Source organism: Anopheles marshallii, chromosome 2, assembly GCF_943734725.1.
Source record: "Anopheles marshallii chromosome 2, idAnoMarsDA_429_01, whole genome shotgun sequence".
In the NCBI taxonomy this organism is placed as follows: Eukaryota; Metazoa; Arthropoda; class Insecta; order Diptera; family Culicidae; genus Anopheles; species Anopheles marshallii.
In genome coordinates, this window is record NC_071326.1 from 727,971 (window position 1) to 748,140 (window position 20,170).

The window sequence follows — 20,170 nt, forward strand, 5'->3', positions numbered from 1 at the left end:
TGTAATCAACCATTTTTTTAGCTGAGCTCCATTTTCATACGTCTCTCGTAGGTTATCCTTAGTAGATCGAAGGTTATCAACAGTAGATGGGTGTTTGAATCAACGCCCAGTAGAATGTTATCAGCTGGCTGAAGTAAACTCATTATAATTTATTCGATGTTTCTTTCATTCCAGGGTCCCTCCTAACCCGGCCAGCAGCTGGACAAGTACAGTTGTGAAGTGTGTTCCTGGCTAAGATGAAATAGAGAGCGAGACCACCGAGCATACCGACAGACGCGACATTTTAGAAACCAATCACCACCATGTTTAAGCTACTCGGAGGTTTGAAACAGTACTTCAAATGGCAAGACATCCAGACGGATAATATCGTGTTCCGGCTTCACAACACCTTCACCACCGCACTACTACTCGCGTGCAGTTTGATTATAACCGCCACACAGTATGTCGGCAACCCGATCAGCTGCATCGTTGGTGGCGTTCCACCGCATGTCGTCAATACGTTTTGCTGGATCGCTAGCACCTTCACAATGCCGGATGCGTTCCGCAGACAGGTAGGAATGCGCAAGAGAACGCAAAAAACGGAAATTAAATGCTAACCTCTCCGCTTTTTGTTACACGCGTGAATTCACGCGATATTAGGTTGGACGTGAAGTGGCACATCCCGGCATATCGAACGATTTTGATGACGAAGATGCGAAGAAATACTACACCTACTATCAGTGGGTCTGTTTCGTGTTGTTCTTCCAGGCAAGTAACTCAAAAAAAATCACTCCATACGAGAACCGATCGTTTAACTTTGCTCTATGTGCTGTCTTCGCAGGCTATCGCTTGTTACACTCCAAAGTTCATCTGGGACGCTGTGGAAGGAGGTTTAATGCGAATGATCGTGATGGGACTCAACCGGGGTGCATGCAAGGAGCAGGAGAAGTGTGCCAAGAAGCAGATACTGCTCGACTACCTGTTGACTCACCTAAAGCGACACAAGATCTACGCAATTCGCTACTGGGTCTGCGAAGCACTGTGTTTCGTCAACATAATTGTCCAGCTGTGGCTGATGAATCGATTCTTCAACGGTGAGTTCCTTTCGTACGGATGGGACGTTCTGCAATACTCGGACCAGCCACAGGAGCAACGGGCCGATCCGATGGTGTTTGTGTTCCCACGTGTCACCAAGTGTAACTTCTACAAGTATGGTGCGTCCGGATCGATTCAAAAGCACGACGCCATGTGCATCTTACCGCTGAACATCGTTAACGAAAAGACGTACATCTTTATCTGGTTTTGGTTTATCATCTTAGCCTCCTTTTTGGCGGGGTTGATTATATACAGGTAGATCACACAGGAAATCACATCTCCACGCAAACAAACCCTCATGATTTCGTCTTTCTTTCCTTTCTCCTACACAGAACTGTCATCATTTGTATGCCTTCGGTGCGATCGAAACTGCTGAACGCTCGAAACCGCATGGTGCCTCGTGCTGTCGCGAAAACCATTTCTGCGCACCTGGATGTTGGCGACTGGTGGATCGTGTATATGCTCGCGCGAAATCTCGATCCCATCATATTTAAAGACGTTGCAACGGAGCTCGCGAAACGTATCGAGTTGAACGATGCGGACGAAAATGATCAGAACGAAAAGAAGCGAATGCACTAGAAAATTGGGCAACCACAATTCACATTTCCCATAATCGACTTGCACAAAAAGTATAAAGTATGAAAAGCTGCCACACCGTGAGAGAACTAACAAAAGACATTTAACATTAGGTCTTCTATTTCTTAAAATCTATCTCGCTCTAGTTTCGAATATTTGTTCCAAGACGATGAATCCAGGTTTCCTTGAGTGCCACACGTGCGAAGATGATTGTTTAATGCACGCCAAATGATCGACATTCCACGGATTGTAACAGTTATTATTGTTTTTAATCAAATCGAATCTATATATTTATACTTGAGTTAGCGATATAAACTAAATAGTAAGTATCAACACTTGATCGCGTATCGCAACGCGTGTTTAAGAGAGAGAGTGTGGTAGAAGATGATAGAGTTAGTAGCGCGCGTACACACCCGGAGGCATATAACTATCCAAACAACGTGATTCCCCCTCACTTCCTATTTTCTCACTCGGACCGTAGCGAAGATTTTAGATTATGTGTTGTAAGACAAAAAAAGACAATCAATAAAATGCACAAGCTATAAGCACAAACTCGAATGCTACACGCCACCAAAAACGTGGCTACTAATGTACGTGAAGACATTTTGGAGACATTTTCGCGCAACGTCGAACCGGAAACAATAAACGGCGCAAATGGCGCAGACACATCTTTTCCTAATTGGCTTACGATGAGCTTTCCAATTTGTTAAAAACCACTTAATTTAGTATGTGTTAGTGTCTCTTTTTGCTTAATGTTACTGCATCACTGTCTTTCGCGAACGGTGGTGGACTGATGCGCGTTAGGCGCTCCATGGACGCATGGTGAAAGTATGTGTGGTTAGAGGATGCATTGTCTTATTTAGCAAAACATTTCATTTCTCATCCTTGTGGAACGATACGAAAACCACGTCGCCACCAACGCTGATGAGACATTGGCCCTGGAAGAGAAAAATGGACGAGAATAAAATCTCGACATGATCTTCATGAACGTCACAACGCACAATACGAACGAACCCATTAACGAACAGGGTAACAAAACAGTAACAAACAAACAAAATCGGACCATAACATACATATATCATGCTTTACAACGAACAAGCAAATTTATCACTTACCTGGTTCTTGTGCACGTTGTCCAGTAGCGTTAGATCGTTCAGATAGAATGCGATCATTGCATTACCGCCAAGGGATGTTACGTGCGATCGTACGATGGACAGCACTTCCGAGATGAAACTATGGACAAATCCGCAAATTCCACCCGTCTCGCGGATGGAGGTACACTCACGAATGAAGAAAAAGTTGAGATTCCCGAGATACTTTTCGATCTTTCCACCGGGAATGTAGCTTAGCGTTGTAATGTCCACCCCGTAACCGTCCTTTAAAGGTATCTAAGCATGAACATGTGATTAGTTGTCGGTCCACAATTAATACAATACACAATATTTACGTACCATTTTAGCAGATCGGTTGATTTTGCTATGGTACGAAGATGTTACTGATTTTGTGCCCCGAGTTTTTAAACTTTTTACAATTGATGGTACCGGTGTGGTGCCCGGTACTGACGGTGGCCCCGATGTGTCCATCGAATCTTCATCCAAAGAAAACATCATTTCGTCGTCTGAAAATAGAAAAAAAGCATGTTAGTTGATCCGTAAGCTTCACAACTCGTATGAAAAAAGATCTACCATTGCTACTTCTTATTGGTACTGAGTGCTCTCTAACTGTGCCGGCGTGCACGGATGGCGAAGGTCCCGGGGTGTGATGGTTTTGTGTGCTGCATTTTCGCTTCAGCCGGCTTGTGCCGTCGCCGAGCCCGAGCGTCATGCCCGACATGACGATCTGTATTTCGTCCGCTTCGGGAAAGTCTAGCTTGTAACGCAAATCGCACAAAACGCAGGGTCGCATGGATCGAAGCTTGTAATAGATCAGCTTCAGTAATCCTTGGAAGCGCTGGTTGAGATTTCTCGTCGTGACAAGCTGCATCGTGTACGGCAACTTGGCTCGCCAAACCTGAGTGAACAGCTGAAACTGTCGTACGTTATCTAGCACGTCTGTTGCAATGCCGGGCATCGTCTGTAAATTGGCCACATAAAAACCACTAGAAACGAAAAGAACATTATGCATTTGGTTCGGTTTTCCTCTTTAAAATCACGCTCATACTCACTCTGGTGCAATCTCCGATTCTTTTTCGAACGAGAATAAATCCAAGTCGGCCATATCATCAATTTCGAATATACAGGCCGATTTCTGCATGCACACCAAATCCAGCTCCTTACCTTCTCGTTCTTCCCGCACACTCGGAACCATCGTGTTGGTCTGCAACTGCTCAGAATCAGAATCATAAACACACTGCAGCTGGTACGCCTGTATGTTCTGCTCCACGATGTCCTGTACCAGCTTTTGCAGTACCTGAATTTTACGTTCATCAGGAATCGTACTACTATCAACAATTTGTGGAAGCAAAGGTTTCGGCAGAGCTGTCAGAAAAACGCCCGTACCGGTCGCGATTAGCGCGATCGTTTTCTCTCCAATCGTTATGTTTGATCGGAGGCCAAAAATAGCGTTCATTCCCTTAATTTTTAGCTTGTTCACGAGCAGCTTGTGCAATTCGTACTCCAGAAACGGGAGCGCGTCCGATATTTCCTTTCCGTTTGCTTCACCCTTCAGGTCCCGTTTAGAGCGAATCGTTTGAGCTTGTATAAGACTTCCGCGCCCAGATACTGGTACACCTTCAGGGATTTCGATGGTAGTGATTAACACATCCGGAACAATGCCATTTCTACAAATTTAAAACGACCGATCAGGATTAGCGTAAAAGCTGAAAGATGTTCCGCTATAAAGAATGCTTACTTGCACATGGAACATTTTACTGCATTGATGCGAAAGTTCACCGATCCGAGGGAGTATGGCACGTGGCATATTGTACATTTATTGCCCAATCCGGTGATTCCATCGTACATACCGTCTCCTTCAATCGTATTCGGGGTTTGCTCTCTCGATCCACTGCATTCCCGATCAAAGTCCTGCCGATCGAGTGAGGATGTCATATGCTCCTTGCCAATGGTTTCAGTTCCCGCTTCACCTGAAGCGTTCAGCGATGCATCAGCCATCCACATATCACTGCCGAACTGAAGGTTTATAACTGCCGCAGTACCAGTGGCCGAAAGTACACAGATGTCGTCACTATAAACATAGTTGATGTGTAAGCAGTTGCAATCATTCTCTACTATACTACCACCCATGAGGACACTCACTCAATTGTCGTTTGTTCTACGTAACCGAGAATAACATTGCACCCTAATGAACGAGCATGCGATCGCACTTCCGTCCGTATCTCATTCCACCAACTGTCACGGGTTTCGGGTTCGTTAGGATTCGGTACACGCTCCAATAGTTTTACGGATCGTGCGGTCACGGTAGCGCCTGTTTCAATACATGAATGGCAAATATTATTTTTTATCGAAAACCTCATCTAGTGTTCCCCCTACATACCTATGTATCGGATGATTCCGGCCGGATATTTAGTCATGGTGAAAAAAGGATATTCTAACATTTCTAACATGTCATAGTTCATTATCATGATAGACTTTGCATTTCCATTGTTTGCTCCATAATTCCGTATAATGCCTATGCTCTTATCAAGCGGACATGAACTGCCTGAAACGAACAGATCACATTGTTGTACCAAAGAAGTGTCGATCATTTTTTAAACCAAATGCTTACCTTTGGGAGTGATACTTAGATCTGAATCTGACGATCGTCTACATATTGGCACACAGGCAGAATCTTTCGTTAGCAGGGCATTTACAATCGGTGTACCTAATTTCGTTGGACTGTTGCCAGATGCGTGGTTGTTTCCTTCCGCGCTAATTCCTATCGTTCTTCGGGGAGCATCACCGAAATCGGAACTTCCGGATAGTTTGGGTCTGTAAGCAGTTTTAAACAATAAAAAACAATTATCATTCTGGCAAATAATCGACCTTGTTTAGCCACACTCTTACTCTTCCACCAGGATTTCTTCGCCAATGTGCTGTGAAAATGATTCGTTTATCTTTGTCAACGAAACGGCAGTGCCAATGCCACGTGCCACTACGCCTACATCACCCTCCAGATCGTAACACTGCATGTAACCTATCACAGCGTTGGCACCCATTTCCATTGCTTTTATTCCAATTTTGCGTTGTACCTTTAATGCAACACCACAATCATTCAAACAACTGTCCACACAAGGCCACACATCACACAACGCAGTGCGCATACTTACTTGTGCCGATAGCTTCATAAATGCCAGCTGACGGGCTTCGTTTGATGCACGTGGTGTTCGAATCTTATCAATCCACTGATACTCAGGATCATCATTCACGACTAGCTCCTCTACGAACCCATGGTACATAGCAATGCTGTAGCCATACGGTATATTCGATGCTAGAAGAAACCACGTTTGAAGGTAATTAACATCCGATCGATGGTCCAATGGTCATTCTGCATACTTACAATGGAAGAACAATACACCACAAGAACTTTGGCGAAACTTATTAAAGTCCGTGAACAGATCTACCTTCACAATAACGTGGATTTCCCCGCGTACACCATGGATTGTGTCGTACACCGGTAGCCAACCGGACATAAGAGAACCTTTCCCTGTCCTGGATTTGCTCGTAGAACTATCGTACACCCCAGAAAAGAATAAAAACACATCGTTTATCATACTTTGATCATCTAAACGGACGTAACACGGCGAGTCGGAAGCTTACTGTGAAAGCGGGCTGAGATTAATGTACACTTTGCCAATCGCATCATTTGCCGTATAGGTATCGTAATCCATCAACCGGACCTGAAGCGGTTCATCCTGCAGCTCTGCGTCTTCCACCTGCGATCAGCAAATAAGCGACCGTGAATAGATGAAAAGAGACAAAAGCGTACACTCTTTGTAACATTATCCAATCAATCAATGTAGTATCGATTCCCTTTACCTCAAACGTGTACCATTCCGAGTTCCAGTGCGGGTTCAACGTTTTCCTACAAACATCAGTTTTGTACGTCACGTTACCGAGCTTGATTTCCACGAACGCGTCCGTCGTATCGCTACTACGGTCCATTACGGGCAGATTCCTGCCCGCGAGCACTTTCACCTTCACTTTTCCAGGCATTCTGCACCACGTTTAACAGCAACTAAATACTCTAACTACATTTGTGCAATGTAAAGTTGGCCAATCCACTTTATTTTCTATTTTTTCCGATCCTTTATTATGACAGTTGTCTTTTGTTGTTCTTTTTTTACTGTGCGAGCATGTCAGTTTGACAGTTGAGTCGACATACACACGTGCTGGCGAATTGGGGGTTGTTATGTCGACATAAGCGAAGGCGAACAATTTCGAATCGCTGCGCCACGTGCAACTGGACCGTCGAACATGTAACGAGATTGTAATGTAGCGAGCTCGTTCTACAGCAAGATTTGAGGGCATACTACATCACTTCAGCTGCCTGTTAATGAATACTGACAATTTTAGAACATTTCATAAATTTCGTAATTCATTCACAAATTTCCAAAAAACGCTTTTGTATACGACTCCTTTCAACCCCGGATTACGCATATATTCTTCATAACCGACATAGCTCAAAGATTCTTTTTTACACTGTTTCATAAAATATTTCAATTTTATTTTTCGTTCATGGTACACAATACAATAAGGGGGTTTTAAGTTTTTAGTTATGGAATTCTTAGTGGTTTTCTACCTGATGTACAGCCACTGTAAGAATGCATAAGACTACGTTTGTTGCTCTGTGCAGCATCACCCCACACACACTCTCGGACTAGATGTTAATACTGGTTTATATTACATAATGACCGCACCACTGTCTGGGAATGGAGAGTTCAGTTCGAATTGTGCAAACTACGGATACGAAACGGAAAATACATCTTGGCCTGACACCTTGCCCATAGCTGCATAGAATAAGATTTCCATGAATTCTCAATAGTCTTATTCAAGTATTAAGGATCGCTACACTTTACACGATGCTATCAATCAACCGAAACTGTTCACTTGTGCGCGCGCGTGTGCCATAGTCCACTGGATGATGTTGAATGAATTCGGATGCAGGCGCCGAAAGGACACACCGTTGGGCTGTTCCGATTTAGCGTCTTCTGCCGAACCTCAGAAACACGTGATCCACATCCGTCCGTTTGCCATTCTGTCCCGGTACCAGCATATCGTCATCTAGATAAAGAAAGGCTAAAAATTTGTACATTTCATTATCGCATGCGTGGCACAGCAGCGGCGTAGGTCACGTATGAAGAAATACACTCTCTACCATTACCAGCTGCCTCCTTCCGTATGTATGCGTTCAGCGCTTCCGCGAATTGGTTCGAGTTCTCTAGCGCCGCACACACTTTCCGGAACTTGGGCGGAAGCTCATCGATCAGTCTATTCTCGCACAATGGCGGCATGGCGGAGCCTGCGACCAGGCCGCACACTATCGCAAGCAACAGCACGATGCACGTGACCGCTTTTAGTGAGGAAATCTGTTGGCTGAAAGTGTAAACAGACGTGCCGTTGCGTTTGGGCAAACACCACAACGATAGATTAAATGACCACCAAAAAAAAAACCCGTTCAACAGATGGGCAACCGAACGAACAAGTAAGTAAATTACAATTCAATTAAAGGCAATGCGTGACTGTACGGATGGTACTGATAAGAGTTATTTGCATAGTAAAACAAGAAAAGGCATTTAGCCTGTGTATCACCGTTAAATTAAACGAAGTTTATCCAGCTTTCCTATACCTGGCCATGTTTAAATTCCCAAAATATTTCCAACAGCAGACACACTTCACGACAAACTACCGCTGAATCGTTCACTACTTTCCACAACAGTGGTTTTGTAAGCGGTCACTGCTGTCACTGATCCACTAACTTCGGGCGAGCGATCCTGTGCGGTGACAAATTGCAAACTCTTCCCGTAATGGTCCAAGGTTCAGGCATTTATATGATTCGTAACAGCCAGCTATTGTCCGTTGCGACGGCGCAGAAAATGTTCGCCAGCATTTTCCTCCAGCTGTTGCTCTTTTTTTTTGCCCCGGCAATCCTGTATAACTCCGATCTGTACTATTGGCAGTACTGGGGGCCGTCCCCAAGGTGCAGCTTCCTAGGTCCCAGGCGCCAGCAACGTGTGCGAATGGAAAAGGAGGAAAGTAAAAGAATAAAAAAAGAACGAACAAATAAAACATACCGCCACGGTCTGCAGGACTCGGTTGATTTCATTTTGAAGTGGAATGCGAATCGTTTACGGGTGATTGTGATTAATTTTTCAAAATTCATCAAATGCGGATGATTTGATGGGGGGGAAATTCGCACACAGACTAACTAACTCATAATACTTTACTCGCCACTACCGCTTGACCTTTACGAGTTAGCGTTAGGGTAAATTAAATTTCCTGGGATAATGCCGGTAAAATAGACCATATAGTTAAAAACATGTTGTGATTAAACAAATTCAACTTTATAGAAGAAAAGGCGCTCATTGGCAGAGAAAAGCCGAACAGTCCGAAAGTAAACATTTAATGTAATTCAAACATGTGAACATCAAACCATCGGAGTCCCTATTGAGCTTTACTCATTTTCGTGCAAAAAGAAGTTCAAGCGGTAGCTTCCACACAATCTAGTCACGTGGTATGGGTGCATAGTGGACACAAACCACACAACAAAATGGAGGAAAGCGAACGCTCGGTTTTGAACATTTAAATACGCTCATTTACCAGCACACTTTCACAACGACGCGTACCGATCAAAGACCAAAGCTGCACGAAATAATGCCAGCAATAGGAAAGCATGTCCAAATACCTCGTTTCCAACTCTGAGACGAGACGGGGGGACACTTTTCGAGTGTTTGGATTGCCCTGACCGATTGATTAAAAAGCGTTCTTGGGAGGCGTTTCGGGGCTGTTCGATATCGAACAGTGGCATGACCTTTCGCCACCCCGGATCGCCACCAGTCAATTGCATGCAGGTTGAAACTGTTTAGCTGTTTGAACACTGACCAGAGTTCCGCCTGCTCAGTGGCTCGGGTGGAGGAAGGAACACGGTTGGGACACAGTGTGCCTCTGCCTACCTCGGCTTCGATAGGCGACGAATCGAAGGCAAAGGTTATAGTATACATTATCCCCGCGAACAGTACACCGACAACGGACGCCGCGGCCTGGCCGAACCTTGGGAAAGCACCACCAAACCCGTGTACGATCGGTCAGCCAGCGTCGATGGCAGGCCTCCACGGAATAGAACGGACGTTGTGATCGACCGTTCCACATCAGTCCTACGTGTGCCGTCGATCGAACAGAAGCGTTGTGGTTCGGGTTGTTCAGGTTTGAGGTGGTTCCAAAGTTGTTTCTTTCTCCCCCAAAAACTCATATACCCGGTTAGTGACGTGAGGAAGCAGATCAAGTGCGCTTTAGACGTTGAAGTTAAGAGGTCGTGTGAATATAAGACACGTGCTCACGTGTGCATCTCGATACCGCAGACAGGAGATCATGGATCAACCCGTCCCGTCGAACAGTAGTGTCCAACAGCAAGTGCCCGTGTGTTCCAGCCAGTCGGAGATGCTCAGTCCGCTCTATATGGAGGCGTACTGCCAGTCGCTCGAGCAGCCGGAATCGTTCTGGGGCGATCTGGCGGAACAGCTCATCGATTGGGATCAACCATGGGAGAAAGTGTTGGACGATAGCAATAGTCCTTTCACGAAGTGGTAAATATGATCTGTGGTGTAAATCGGGAACTAAGGTTCGGAGTTGCTGGAATCGATAGACTGTACTGAGAGACATTCTTGGAGAATTTGGTGGACTTGGTTCTTGGTGTTCTTGGTGTACTTAAACGAGCAACTCTTTCGACGTCACATCGAAATGGGATCCAAGAATACGTTAGCCTATCACCGTAACAGTCAACAAGTATGGTTAAAAAAGCGTTATGCTTTAAAAATTTGGTAACGGATTTGCCCAATGCCTATCCATTGACTCCATTCATAAGCTCGACCGACCTACGCTCATATGTAGATTTAATAGAAATCATAAATCATACTGCATTAGTCACCAAGCCGTCCAACGTCTCGCCCCAGGACAGGGAACTCTCTCCTTTGGGAAGCATCGATAATAAACTTTCCGCAAGACGCAATCAATATCCATCAGCGTTTTGGAGGTGGCGTACACAGCGCGTGAACTCATAATGTCCCGCCGCCCCTCCTGTGTGTTGACAGGAGCCGCACAATATGGTTCAGCAGAATTGCATTTTTTCTTTCGCATTTTGCATATGTGCGGAGACGTTTTTATGTACGCACATTGTCTAAACCCGCCCAATACTCCTCGAGACAGTGCGACGCAACCGGTGCGGACCGAGGGTTTATCACTCTATATGAAAATGAGGACAATGGTCCAGTTGCGCGCAAACAGGGAGAATATTTATGTTTGGTCTTATCTTGGTTTGCGAACCTATCCCACGCGCAGCTCCTTTATCGTGTGTGTGTGTGTGTGTGTGTATGCGTGGGGGGGCGAACAGGGTATGGCAATTAGGATGGCCTGTAATCGCTGTCTATTGTAATTTTCGCCATTATGTAGGTATGTTGGAGGGAAGCTGAACGCTTGCTACAACGCGATTGACCGGCATGTGTTGGCCGACAAGGGCAGTAAAGTTGCGCTCATCCACGATAGCCCCACTACCAACACCGTACGCCACGTAACGTACAACGAGCTGTACGATAAGGTAAGCCACAAGTGAACGCCCTCTATGTCTCTCTATGTCCCCAGCAGAGAACTGAACGCATGGGGCTTTAAGCTTTTTGCGGTTCATTTTGACTCTTTTTCTTTATCACTACTGTACGGTGCTTATTTGCTTACTTATATTGCTTTATTGTTTACGGTAACTCTATTTACAACGCTACCCACGCTTACACTATCGGTTCCAAGGTATCCCGATTAGCTGGCGGACTGCGAAGGTTGGGTGTACAGAAGGGAGATCGTGTCGTCATCTATATGCCACTGATCCCGGAAGCTATTATCGCCATGCTGGCAACGGCGCGGCTTGGTGCAGTTCATTCCGTCGTGTTCGGAGGTTAGACGAGCATAGGATTGGGCGAGGATGTCAACTAATTAGGCGAGGATTTCTCCACATTTACCGCGATTCTAGGTTTCGCGGCCAGTGAGTTGTGCACACGGATAGAGCATGCCGAGCCGAAGGTGATCATTGCAGCGAACTGTGGTGTAGAACCGCACAAGATCATCTACTATCTGGACATTCTGCACGAGGCCGTTGCGATGTCACGCTGGAAGCCGTTGAAGAACATCATTTACAGACGCTCGAACATACTGATGTCGGATCTCGACGAGACGTGGGATGTGGCCTGGGAGAATGCATTGGACACGCCGGTCGATTGTGTGCCGGTGGATGCAAACGATCCGCTCTACATTCTTTACACCTCCGGTACAACAGGTGCGTAGTTGCAACGGAGTGTCTCTTTGAAAGTGTCCTCAGTACATCCGCGTGTATCTTTCCCGACCAGACAAACCCAAAGGCATACAGCGACCGATTGGTGGGCATCTGGTAACGCTGATGTACACCATGAACACAATCTACGGCATCCAGCAGGACGACGTCTGGTGGAACGCTTCGGATCTGGGTTGGGTCGTCGGACATTCGTACATCTGCTACGGTCCGCTGCTGTACGGTGCGACCAGCATCATGTATGAGGGCAAACCCGACCGAACGCCGGATCCGGGTCAGTACTTTCGCATCATTGACCAGCACAAGGTGTCGGCCATCTTTTCCGTACCTACTGCATTCCGCGTGATACGCCGTGTCGATCCAGAGGTCACGTTCGGGCGGAAGTACAGCCTCAAGTCGTTACGCGCCATCTTCATTGCTGGAGAGCATTGCGATCTGGAAACGATGGTAAGTTAACGATCGTACTCCCATCACTAGTTTAGATTAGCATTAGATGAAATGGCAGTGAAACATCCACAAAGTTAGAACCTTGCAACCATGTGAAGATCATTAGTCATCAGGTTCCTGCACCTTATCAGAGTTATATGATATATCAAACAAATTAGCTCCTAACGGCCATTCGACTCTATCATTTATATGCATCATGAATATGAACCATTTATACAAACATTCCACACTCACACTCTCACTCGGAACTCGACGACATTAGTGCAGCAGCTTAGTGGTTTGTAGTTTTTTGTCGCTAGATGTGTAACATTTGCATCCGATCGGCATCCCACGCGCCACGCCACTACACTGTAGTGTGATGCAGGCGTATGCGTACCGAACGTTATTTATAGCCGCAACATCAAAACTAGCCCCTAGGAAGCTTAACAAACAAAACACAGCTGGTTCAACACGCTGAACATGAGAGCTAAATAAACAACTCCTACGTACAACGGATTAGCATTGGTGGATGTTAGTAGAGTTCTACGGAAATAGCGCACGGCGTGTTTCCAAGCACCATAATACGACCATCTTGACGCGATCATGGCACACCATCAACGCCCGACTCCAGATTAAGAAACTTGCCCTCCGGACAATAGGCCCGATCGCACCGAAAGCTGCTCCCAATCAACACATGCCCGTATGATTAGCGACTTTATTATCACAAGCAATTGTTTATTAGTTTCTTTAACAAAACGGTTTATAAATTGAGATCTAAAGAAAATATTATTACTTTCCTGCCTCATGCATCTACCGGAAGCGACCGTATGGATGGGGATGAGCATTTTGCTGGGATAAATTTGTGTAAGCTTGGTCTACACACACACATACACACCTTACTAACTAAAAGCTAGCTTCCGATGTACAGAGTTCGGACGTACCTTCCGGGATTTTTCCCCCAATATTAGTTAGGCTTATATCAAAGTTAAGATACATTAGATGTAGCTTGCAAAACAAACCTTCTACGGTCCATTCTAGATGTGTTTTCATCTCCACAAGCAAATCTTCCTCGTTATACCAGCGCGTGTCTCGGAAACGATCGGTTCCAGGCCAGCGCCCATCATCGTCTGGTCCTGATATAGTTCTTCTTCTGCATTGTAGAAATGGATGCGCAATATCTTCAAAGTGCCTGTGCTGAATCAATGGTGGCAAACGGAGACAGGTTCGGCCATTACGGCGACCTGCGTCGGGTATGCACAGAACCTCCAAACGCCACCATTCACGACGGGACTACCATTTTGTGGGTACGATATCTACGTCCTGGATAAGAACGGCCACGAGGCAAAACCCAACGAGCTGGGCCGTATCGTAGTCAAGCTGCCGCTACCACCAGGCAACATGGCCACGCTCTATCGCAGCGATGAGCTGTTCCGCAAGACATACTTCCAGCGGTTTCCGGTACGATCGTCTGCTCCTTCTATCTTTGCCTTTTCCGCGAAACTACGCCAAACTGGCTTACGTCGTTTTCCGTATCTTTTAGGGTTATTACGACACGATGGATGCGGGATACAAGGATGAAAATGGATACATTTACGTAACTGCACGAGATGATGATGTGATAAATGTGGCGGGACATCGTATCTCCACCTCCAGCCTGGAGGATGCCATACTGCGTCATCCGGATGTGGCCGATGCGGCCGTTTTCGGTGTGCCAGAACCGACGAAGGGTCAGATACCGCTCTGCTTGTACGTGACGAAGGCGAACGTTTCCAAACCATCGACCAAGATGTCGGTCGAGCTGATCAACATCATACGAGAGGTGATCGGACCGATCGCAGCCTTCAAACTAGCCGCCCAAGTACAAAGCCTACCACGTACCAGATCGGGTAGGTTGTAATGAGTCTCCGGGTGGTTCCAGTGAGGATTTAACCGCTCTCCTTATCCAATCTCACCGTTTTGATAGGTAAAACGTTGCGCAAAGCGATGGCGGATCTGGCAGCGAACAAACACATCACCATCCCGGCCACGGTCGAGGATCCGACGGTCTTTGTCGACGTCAAGCGTGCGCTGCGGGAACTAGGCTATGCTATGGCCGCCCCCGATCCGGAACTGCGACCAACCATACGATGAAACAGTCGGTGACCTTAGCAGCAGCAGCAGCAGCAGTACTAAACAGCAACGTATTTTGGGTATTGCCATCTAGATTCGATTTTCTGTTTTGCCCCTTCCCATTCCTCTTGTTTCGCCGTTTCGCTGTACTTCCGTAGTTGTTAACGTTATTACTTGCACCTAATAAAACTAGCAAACAATGGTAAAAGGCTTAAGGAAGAAAACCTGAAACCTGCGCCGTACTGTGTCTCTGACGACCTAACTCGAAGACAACCGAAAATTTCTGCACCACTCGCCTTCTCCTGACACGGAATTGCGCCTTCAGCTTTGCTCCTAACCACCTTGCCCCTCGCGAGAAAGCGCTTAATACTGTCCGTGTGAAACCAACTGTTGGCGCCGTCGTATATGCTGGGTGTATATGTGCTGTCTAGTACTCGAGATGCTTTATTTCGTAATCGAGACCGTTACATTCTTCGGAGAAGTAATCTAGAATGCTCGGATCCGGCAGAAAGCTTAACATGGGCTTATCCTGAGCACAGTCCAGCATCATGCGGTGGCAGTTGTTATCGGTTAGCACGCTGTCCGTGTCGTTTGTGAGCAAACTCTCGAAATCCATTGCATTGTCCTGAAATGAATCGATCGTATCGCCAATTACCGTGCTGTTCTCGCTATTGGTCGATGGCGGTGTCGAAAGTTGGTCCAACAGATTGTGATGTTGATGATGTTGTTGTTGCTGGTGTTGCTGCTGCTGTTGCGGTTGGTGCTGTTGATGCTGCTGTTGCTGCTGTTGATGCAAATTTAGATGATGGTTCTGTTTGTTGGCATGTTTCGACGAGAGTGAAGTTCCCAGCCCTCGGAAACAACTGCTGGGACTGCTGCTGGTACTACTGCTACTGCTGCTAGTGCTGGTGCTTGCGATAGGCTGATCTTGCACGGTAAACCGAAGCAATCCTATTGCGGATCGGTTAGCATCGTAGCTTGTGTTATTGTTGCTGTCACTATGATGCTGTTGTTGTTGCTGCTGGAGATGACTCGTGTTTTGATGATGATGATGATGATGATCCCCGTTGTGCTGTAGCGGATGCTGGGCAAGGTGAAGACTACCGAAAGTAAGTGGTTTCGTGTCGGTTGGCGCAGCCAAACTCGTCTGGTGATCATTATGGTCCATCAAATCCAAATGCAGCATTACATTGGCCCCATCACTACTGCTCACTAGATCATTGTTGTTCAAGTACGTGTGCTGATGATGATCGTGCAACATATCATCGTGCATGTGCTGAGTTTGCGGTTGATCCGCAAACCCGTTCGATAACATTTTGCCTCCATTGTCAGAGTCAGTACGGTTGCAAAACAAACCGACCGTGTCGTGCGGTGTCGTGTGCTGGCGATGTTCACTCGTGCTGGTAGGATCGGGGTCGTGGTTTGTTATCATTGGGAACGGTCCATCACTGTCTAACGAGTGCATATGAAAGTCTACCAGATCGATATCTTCAAAGTCATTTAGCATGATCGTGTCCTGCTGCATCGACGTATCTCCACCATCATTGACCGTATCGAAATTAACTGACTTCATGCTCAGTGATAAATCTTGCATGTCTCCACCAGTAGCCCTTACATTACTGCTACCACCAACCAACGTGCCCATGTTGGTGCGTGACAACGAACGCATTCCCAGATCCATCGACACGGATGCCATTCCGACACGATCTTCGTTTGCTTCCGAATTCATTGTTAGCCCGGAAATGGTTGGCTGCACCTGACCCAACACTTTATCCAGCGTTGGTCGATGTGTAGGGCTACGGTCTAGAGACAACGTACTTCTAAGCTCCGGTGGTAGTATTTCTCGCATATCGTGCCCATAATCTACAGCATCGGCATTAACGGCTGTGAGTCCTTCCAGCAAAAAACTGCCCTCAAGTGCGGGAACTGTTGGTTCGGGTTTTGTTTGCTCGATTGTTTGATTGCTACCAGCGCCAACAGCATCACTGCCAACGCTGGGCGCATCGCAAGAGTCACCAGTAGAGATGGAGAACGGCGATCCTACCAGCACCGTACCAAGGGAAGGTGGTGGTGGCGGTGGTGGAGGAATGGTTACCGGGGCGTTTATCACCATCGGCTCCTCGGTCGCGATTGTATTTCCTCCTGAACCAACGAATGGGTTATTGCACAGCGAGCGGAACTGTTCCAGCTCTTCCTGACTCTTCTTCAGCTGCTGCTGCAACTCAGCTATACGCTTCTGCTGTTCCGCTAACAAGCTATCTTCCAGCTCCGGATCCGTTACTCCAACAGGAGATCCAGCGGACGCGGCATTTGCATCGATCGATTTAATTAATGGTTTCAACCGTTCGATCAGATTAGACTTCGTTCCGGAAACGGCGAGATTGTACTGTTTGCAGTACTTCTTCAGTTGTGACACTTTAAGCTTATTTAACGTTTCGACGGCAAGATCCACTGTATTGGCCGGTGTAGTGGGCAATGTTGAGCTATTAACACCGGCGGTCGAATTTTTGCTCCTCGATGATCCTGCCCCTACACCACCACTTCCGCCACCCACACTGAGGGGTGAATCAATAGGCGTATGATCACTGCCTGCAATTTCTTCCCCATCCGTTGTGATTTGTGATTGCTCTCGACTGGAGGGTGAAGATACGCCGGTCGGTTTTTTGCACATCTCTTCGAGATATTCCAGCAAATACTGCTGCTGCATGATCAGTTGATAATTGTTGTCGGAACCACCGGGTCCACTAGTGCCACCGTGTCCTGCCACGGATGACGAAGATGACGATCCTTTGTGAGCATTTGGCGGTCCTTTATATTCATGAAACTTGATCGGCTTTGCCTTTGTGATGCTTTTCGACTTGCTCTTTTTCTTCACTAGCTTCTCTTTGCCACCGCCGGAATTGAAGCTGCTGCCAGTGTTACCGCTGCTGCTACTACTGAGCACCTTGATGTCCGTGGGCATCGTTGTCATGGTGAGTGTCGGTCGAACTGAAGACAGATCGCCGCTAATGTTGGCACTTGGCGTTGGCAGTATTGGTCGAAGCGTGGAGGTTGGCGTGCTGGTGCTGCTACTGTTACCCTGTTCCATAGCGACTTCCGCCACGGTTGCAATGTTACCACCGGTTACAGCGGTAATAGTGGCAACTGCCGTTGCGGTCGTCACCACCGGTGTAGCGATCGTTGCCAACACCGTCCCATCACTCACAACGATAGGAATCGTTGGTTTCAGGGTAAAAAACTCAGGCTTTCCAGTTGTTATAACTGTTGGAGGTTGTTGGGTTGGTGCATGTGTTGGCCCTTGCAGTGTTTGCAGCTGTATCTGATGCTGCAGTAGTGTCGTTCCCGGTTGGCTTACCAATGCTACGGCCACGCTGTGCAACGATTCACCCTCGGAGCTAAGCGAATCTTCGCCCTCCATCGAGGGAGTGGCCACGGAAATGTTCGACTCGTCTAGTGTCGACGCATAATCCACCAGTCCTTCCTTTACCATACGTTCGATCGGTTCCTCCACGTGAAGAATGTTCTTCCCGATCAGATCGAGCGGACCCGGTCGGTGCGATATCTTTGAGTTTAGGTGATCCACCAGCAGCGCCTTCTCGAGCATTCGTCGCTTTTCCGCCAGGCTCGGGTCGACGTTGCTGTCGCATTGCTCGAGAATGTGTCGCTGCTCGAGCTCGACACGATCGGGCCGCTTTTTGATCTTTGCTTTCAGTAAATCACCGGTTTTGGCTCGTTCCAGCTGTCTTCGCTGTTCATAAATAGCCGGGGACGTTTTCAATGCTGCAAGTGGACAACAGTTAAATGACACAGCTTACATAGCCAACTACAGCGGATAAAGGAGATGGTTGACACTTACGTGGCATTATTCCTTGCTGAACGAGCTGATCAAAGGATCTTCGTACCAACAGCTTCACTTTTAGTGCTGTTTGAGAGAGGAGTAGACATAAATAGAAGTAAATGATCAAACTGGCGGCTGCTGCAGCTCGGATTTGCACATCTGGTCGTATAGCTTACATTCTTTATTCTTGTCCATGGCGCTCTGCAGTGGACTGCTATCGATGATCGCTTTCGGGGGAGAAACTCGGGAGTAGGATGTGCTTGCTTGCGCACCGTCGTCTAATACTACGGTATGTTGGTGTAACCGATTTGTCATGTTTGGGTCCATGTCCACCACCTCGTCTAAAGCCAAAAAGGTAAATGAAAATGTTCACTCAGTAATGTGTGAGTCGTTTTCCTCAATAACACTATTCTTTTCGACGCAACAAGATTGGCTTATGGTGAACAATTTTACGCCCGGCTTGCAAAGAAGAAGATGCATACCCATTTGGCTGGTAGGTACTTATCACAGCTTCGATATATTTCTGTCCATCGATGGTACAATCATCCTCATGCACAAATGTTTATGTTTCTTTTAGCGATAAAGTACATTAACATACGTGCACCGCTTTATCGCATCCAGTGTGTCTTAAGAGGAACCCCAGACACCACACTACGACTTGCCGTCGTTCGCGTAGTTCGCGTAGATGGGTAGCGCAAGCCACGGAGATTAGTCATATGTTTTTTTATAAGCCATTTTCCCGTACGTTCCGTTGATAGAGCGTGCCAACTATGCTGGCAAACGATAATACTTCTTCTAAATACTTCATTTAACACACTTTAGCACAATTGGTATAAGTTTTCATTCACAAAAAGAATTCTACAACTCGCTGCACGGTATTTACACCGTGTACGCATAATTTGCTATTAAGATTTTTTTCCTTCATTCTTTCTTTCCCTTCTTTGCGCGGTGGGAGCAGCCGTAGCACGGGCTACATCTCCGTGAGCCATCGCCCTTGGCGCAGATGGATCGATTTGGCCCGATTGCACGAAAACCACCACTTACCCGGGAGAAATAAGCGATCCTTGTCCATTTTGATGCTGTTGGCGAGCTGTTTTCTTAACGGGGAACAAATAAATTATATTTTAATAATACCGTAATTCAATGGATAACAAGTAAACACCAATTTTTTCATGTCGATCACGGTTAGACTGTCAAGTTGACGAGTCCGAGTAGGGAAATCCTTGATGGGAAAGGTGATTTATTTTTTCGTTTTTCATACATTTTCAGGCATTTGGTTCGTACCGGTTGGATGAAAAGTGAAAACTTTGATAATGAACTAGTTACACACATTTTTTCAATATCATTTGTTGCATTCTGGCATAAGAAACGTACGATTAAAACTCATACGCTAACCGCAGACCATCGATTCGATCGAGTATGCAGTACGTAACGGTGGTCTGTAAACATGCTACAGTTTTTGCAAATGTGTCAAATGTCAACAGATGTTCGGAAATTAGTCGCGTCTACACGAATACCCAAAATATCCCATTCGTTTTGATCTATTGATCGATCCTCAACAGAATCTATTCCAAAATAATCCAATTTGCTTGTGGAAGACATTTTTGATATATAGCTCGTGGAAATGTGAATTTGAGATTTGTACCATGTTTCTGTTCATCAGCA

At 46.4% G+C, this 20,170-nt stretch overlaps 5 protein-coding genes across 5 annotated transcripts; 2 read left to right on the forward strand and 3 right to left on the reverse strand.

Annotated features, from left to right (window-relative positions):
* Nucleotides 1–302: 302 nt before the first annotated feature.
* Nucleotides 303–1,653, forward strand: LOC128710379 (innexin inx1). The gene is made up of 4 exons (XM_053805431.1): nt 303–551; nt 640–747; nt 821–1,329; nt 1,407–1,653. The coding sequence occupies exons 1-4, from the start codon at nt 303–305 to the stop codon at nt 1,651–1,653; spliced, it is 1,113 nt and encodes a 370-aa protein (XP_053661406.1).
* An 869-nt stretch (nt 1,654–2,522) lies between these two features.
* On the reverse strand, nt 2,523–6,800 carry LOC128709746 (C2 domain-containing protein 5). Its single transcript, XM_053804764.1, has 14 exons — nt 6,624–6,800; nt 6,405–6,520; nt 6,145–6,314; nt 5,915–6,075; nt 5,652–5,836; nt 5,374–5,576; nt 5,143–5,307; nt 4,905–5,073; nt 4,501–4,833; nt 3,815–4,429; nt 3,336–3,748; nt 3,102–3,268; nt 2,766–3,038; nt 2,523–2,588 (listed from the first exon to the last, which is right to left on the reverse strand). Exons 1-14 carry the CDS (start codon nt 6,798–6,800, stop codon nt 2,523–2,525), a joined length of 3,213 nt encoding a protein of 1,070 aa, XP_053660739.1.
* A 985-nt stretch (nt 6,801–7,785) lies between these two features.
* On the reverse strand, nt 7,786–8,441 carry LOC128709368 (dromyosuppressin). The gene is made up of 3 exons (XM_053804367.1): nt 8,434–8,441; nt 7,963–8,180; nt 7,786–7,883 (listed from the first exon to the last, which is right to left on the reverse strand). The coding sequence occupies exons 1-3, from the start codon at nt 8,439–8,441 to the stop codon at nt 7,786–7,788; spliced, it is 324 nt and encodes a 107-aa protein (XP_053660342.1).
* A 1,731-nt stretch (nt 8,442–10,172) lies between these two features.
* LOC128709748 (acyl-CoA synthetase short-chain family member 3, mitochondrial) lies at nt 10,173–14,688 on the forward strand. Its single transcript, XM_053804765.1, has 8 exons — nt 10,173–10,387; nt 11,250–11,394; nt 11,598–11,742; nt 11,818–12,120; nt 12,191–12,579; nt 13,720–14,016; nt 14,099–14,444; nt 14,522–14,688. Exons 1-8 carry the CDS (start codon nt 10,173–10,175, stop codon nt 14,686–14,688), a joined length of 2,007 nt encoding a protein of 668 aa, XP_053660740.1.
* Nucleotides 14,689–15,094: 406 nt separating this feature from the next.
* On the reverse strand, nt 15,095–19,577 carry LOC128707716 (DEP domain-containing protein DDB_G0279099). The gene is made up of 4 exons (XM_053802675.1): nt 19,550–19,577; nt 18,682–18,846; nt 18,524–18,589; nt 15,095–18,447 (listed from the first exon to the last, which is right to left on the reverse strand). The coding sequence occupies exons 1-4, from the start codon at nt 19,575–19,577 to the stop codon at nt 15,095–15,097; spliced, it is 3,612 nt and encodes a 1,203-aa protein (XP_053658650.1).
* Between the last annotated feature and the right edge of the window lie 593 nt (nt 19,578–20,170).

Coding starts and splice junctions, on each gene's coding strand:
- LOC128710379 (XM_053805431.1), top strand. CDS start 303: ATGTTTAAGCTACTCGGAGGTTTGAAACAGTACTTCAAATGGCAAGAC. Junction 552..639: donor CGGATGCGTTCCGCAGACAG/GTAGGAATGCGC, acceptor ACGCGATATTAG/GTTGGACGTGAAGTGGCACA. Junction 748..820: donor GTTTCGTGTTGTTCTTCCAG/GCAAGTAACTCA, acceptor CTGTCTTCGCAG/GCTATCGCTTGTTACACTCC.
- LOC128709746 (XM_053804764.1), bottom strand. CDS start 6,800: ATGCCTGGAAAAGTGAAGGTGAAAGTGCTCGCGGGCAGGAATCTGCCC. Junction 5,577..5,651: donor GAAGAAATCCTGGTGGAAGA/GTAAGAGTGTGG, acceptor AACTGCTTACAG/ACCCAAACTATCCGGAAGTT. Junction 3,269..3,335: donor ACCAATAAGAAGTAGCAATG/GTAGATCTTTTT, acceptor TTCTATTTTCAG/ACGACGAAATGATGTTTTCT.
- LOC128709368 (XM_053804367.1), bottom strand. Junction 7,884..7,962: donor GAAGGAGGCAGCTGGTAATG/GTAGAGAGTGTA, acceptor ACAAATTTTTAG/CCTTTCTTTATCTAGATGAC.
- LOC128709748 (XM_053804765.1), top strand. CDS start 10,173: ATGGATCAACCCGTCCCGTCGAACAGTAGTGTCCAACAGCAAGTGCCC. Junction 11,743..11,817: donor TCATTCCGTCGTGTTCGGAG/GTTAGACGAGCA, acceptor CCGCGATTCTAG/GTTTCGCGGCCAGTGAGTTG. Junction 14,017..14,098: donor CATACTTCCAGCGGTTTCCG/GTACGATCGTCT, acceptor CGTATCTTTTAG/GGTTATTACGACACGATGGA.
- LOC128707716 (XM_053802675.1), bottom strand. CDS start 19,577: ATGGACAAGGATCGCTTATTTCTCCCGG. Junction 18,847..19,549: donor GGATCGCTTATTTCTCCCGG/GTAAGTGGTGGT, acceptor TTTTGGCTTTAG/ACGAGGTGGTGGACATGGAC. Junction 18,448..18,523: donor TCAGCAAGGAATAATGCCAC/GTAAGTGTCAAC, acceptor GTCCACTTGCAG/CATTGAAAACGTCCCCGGCT.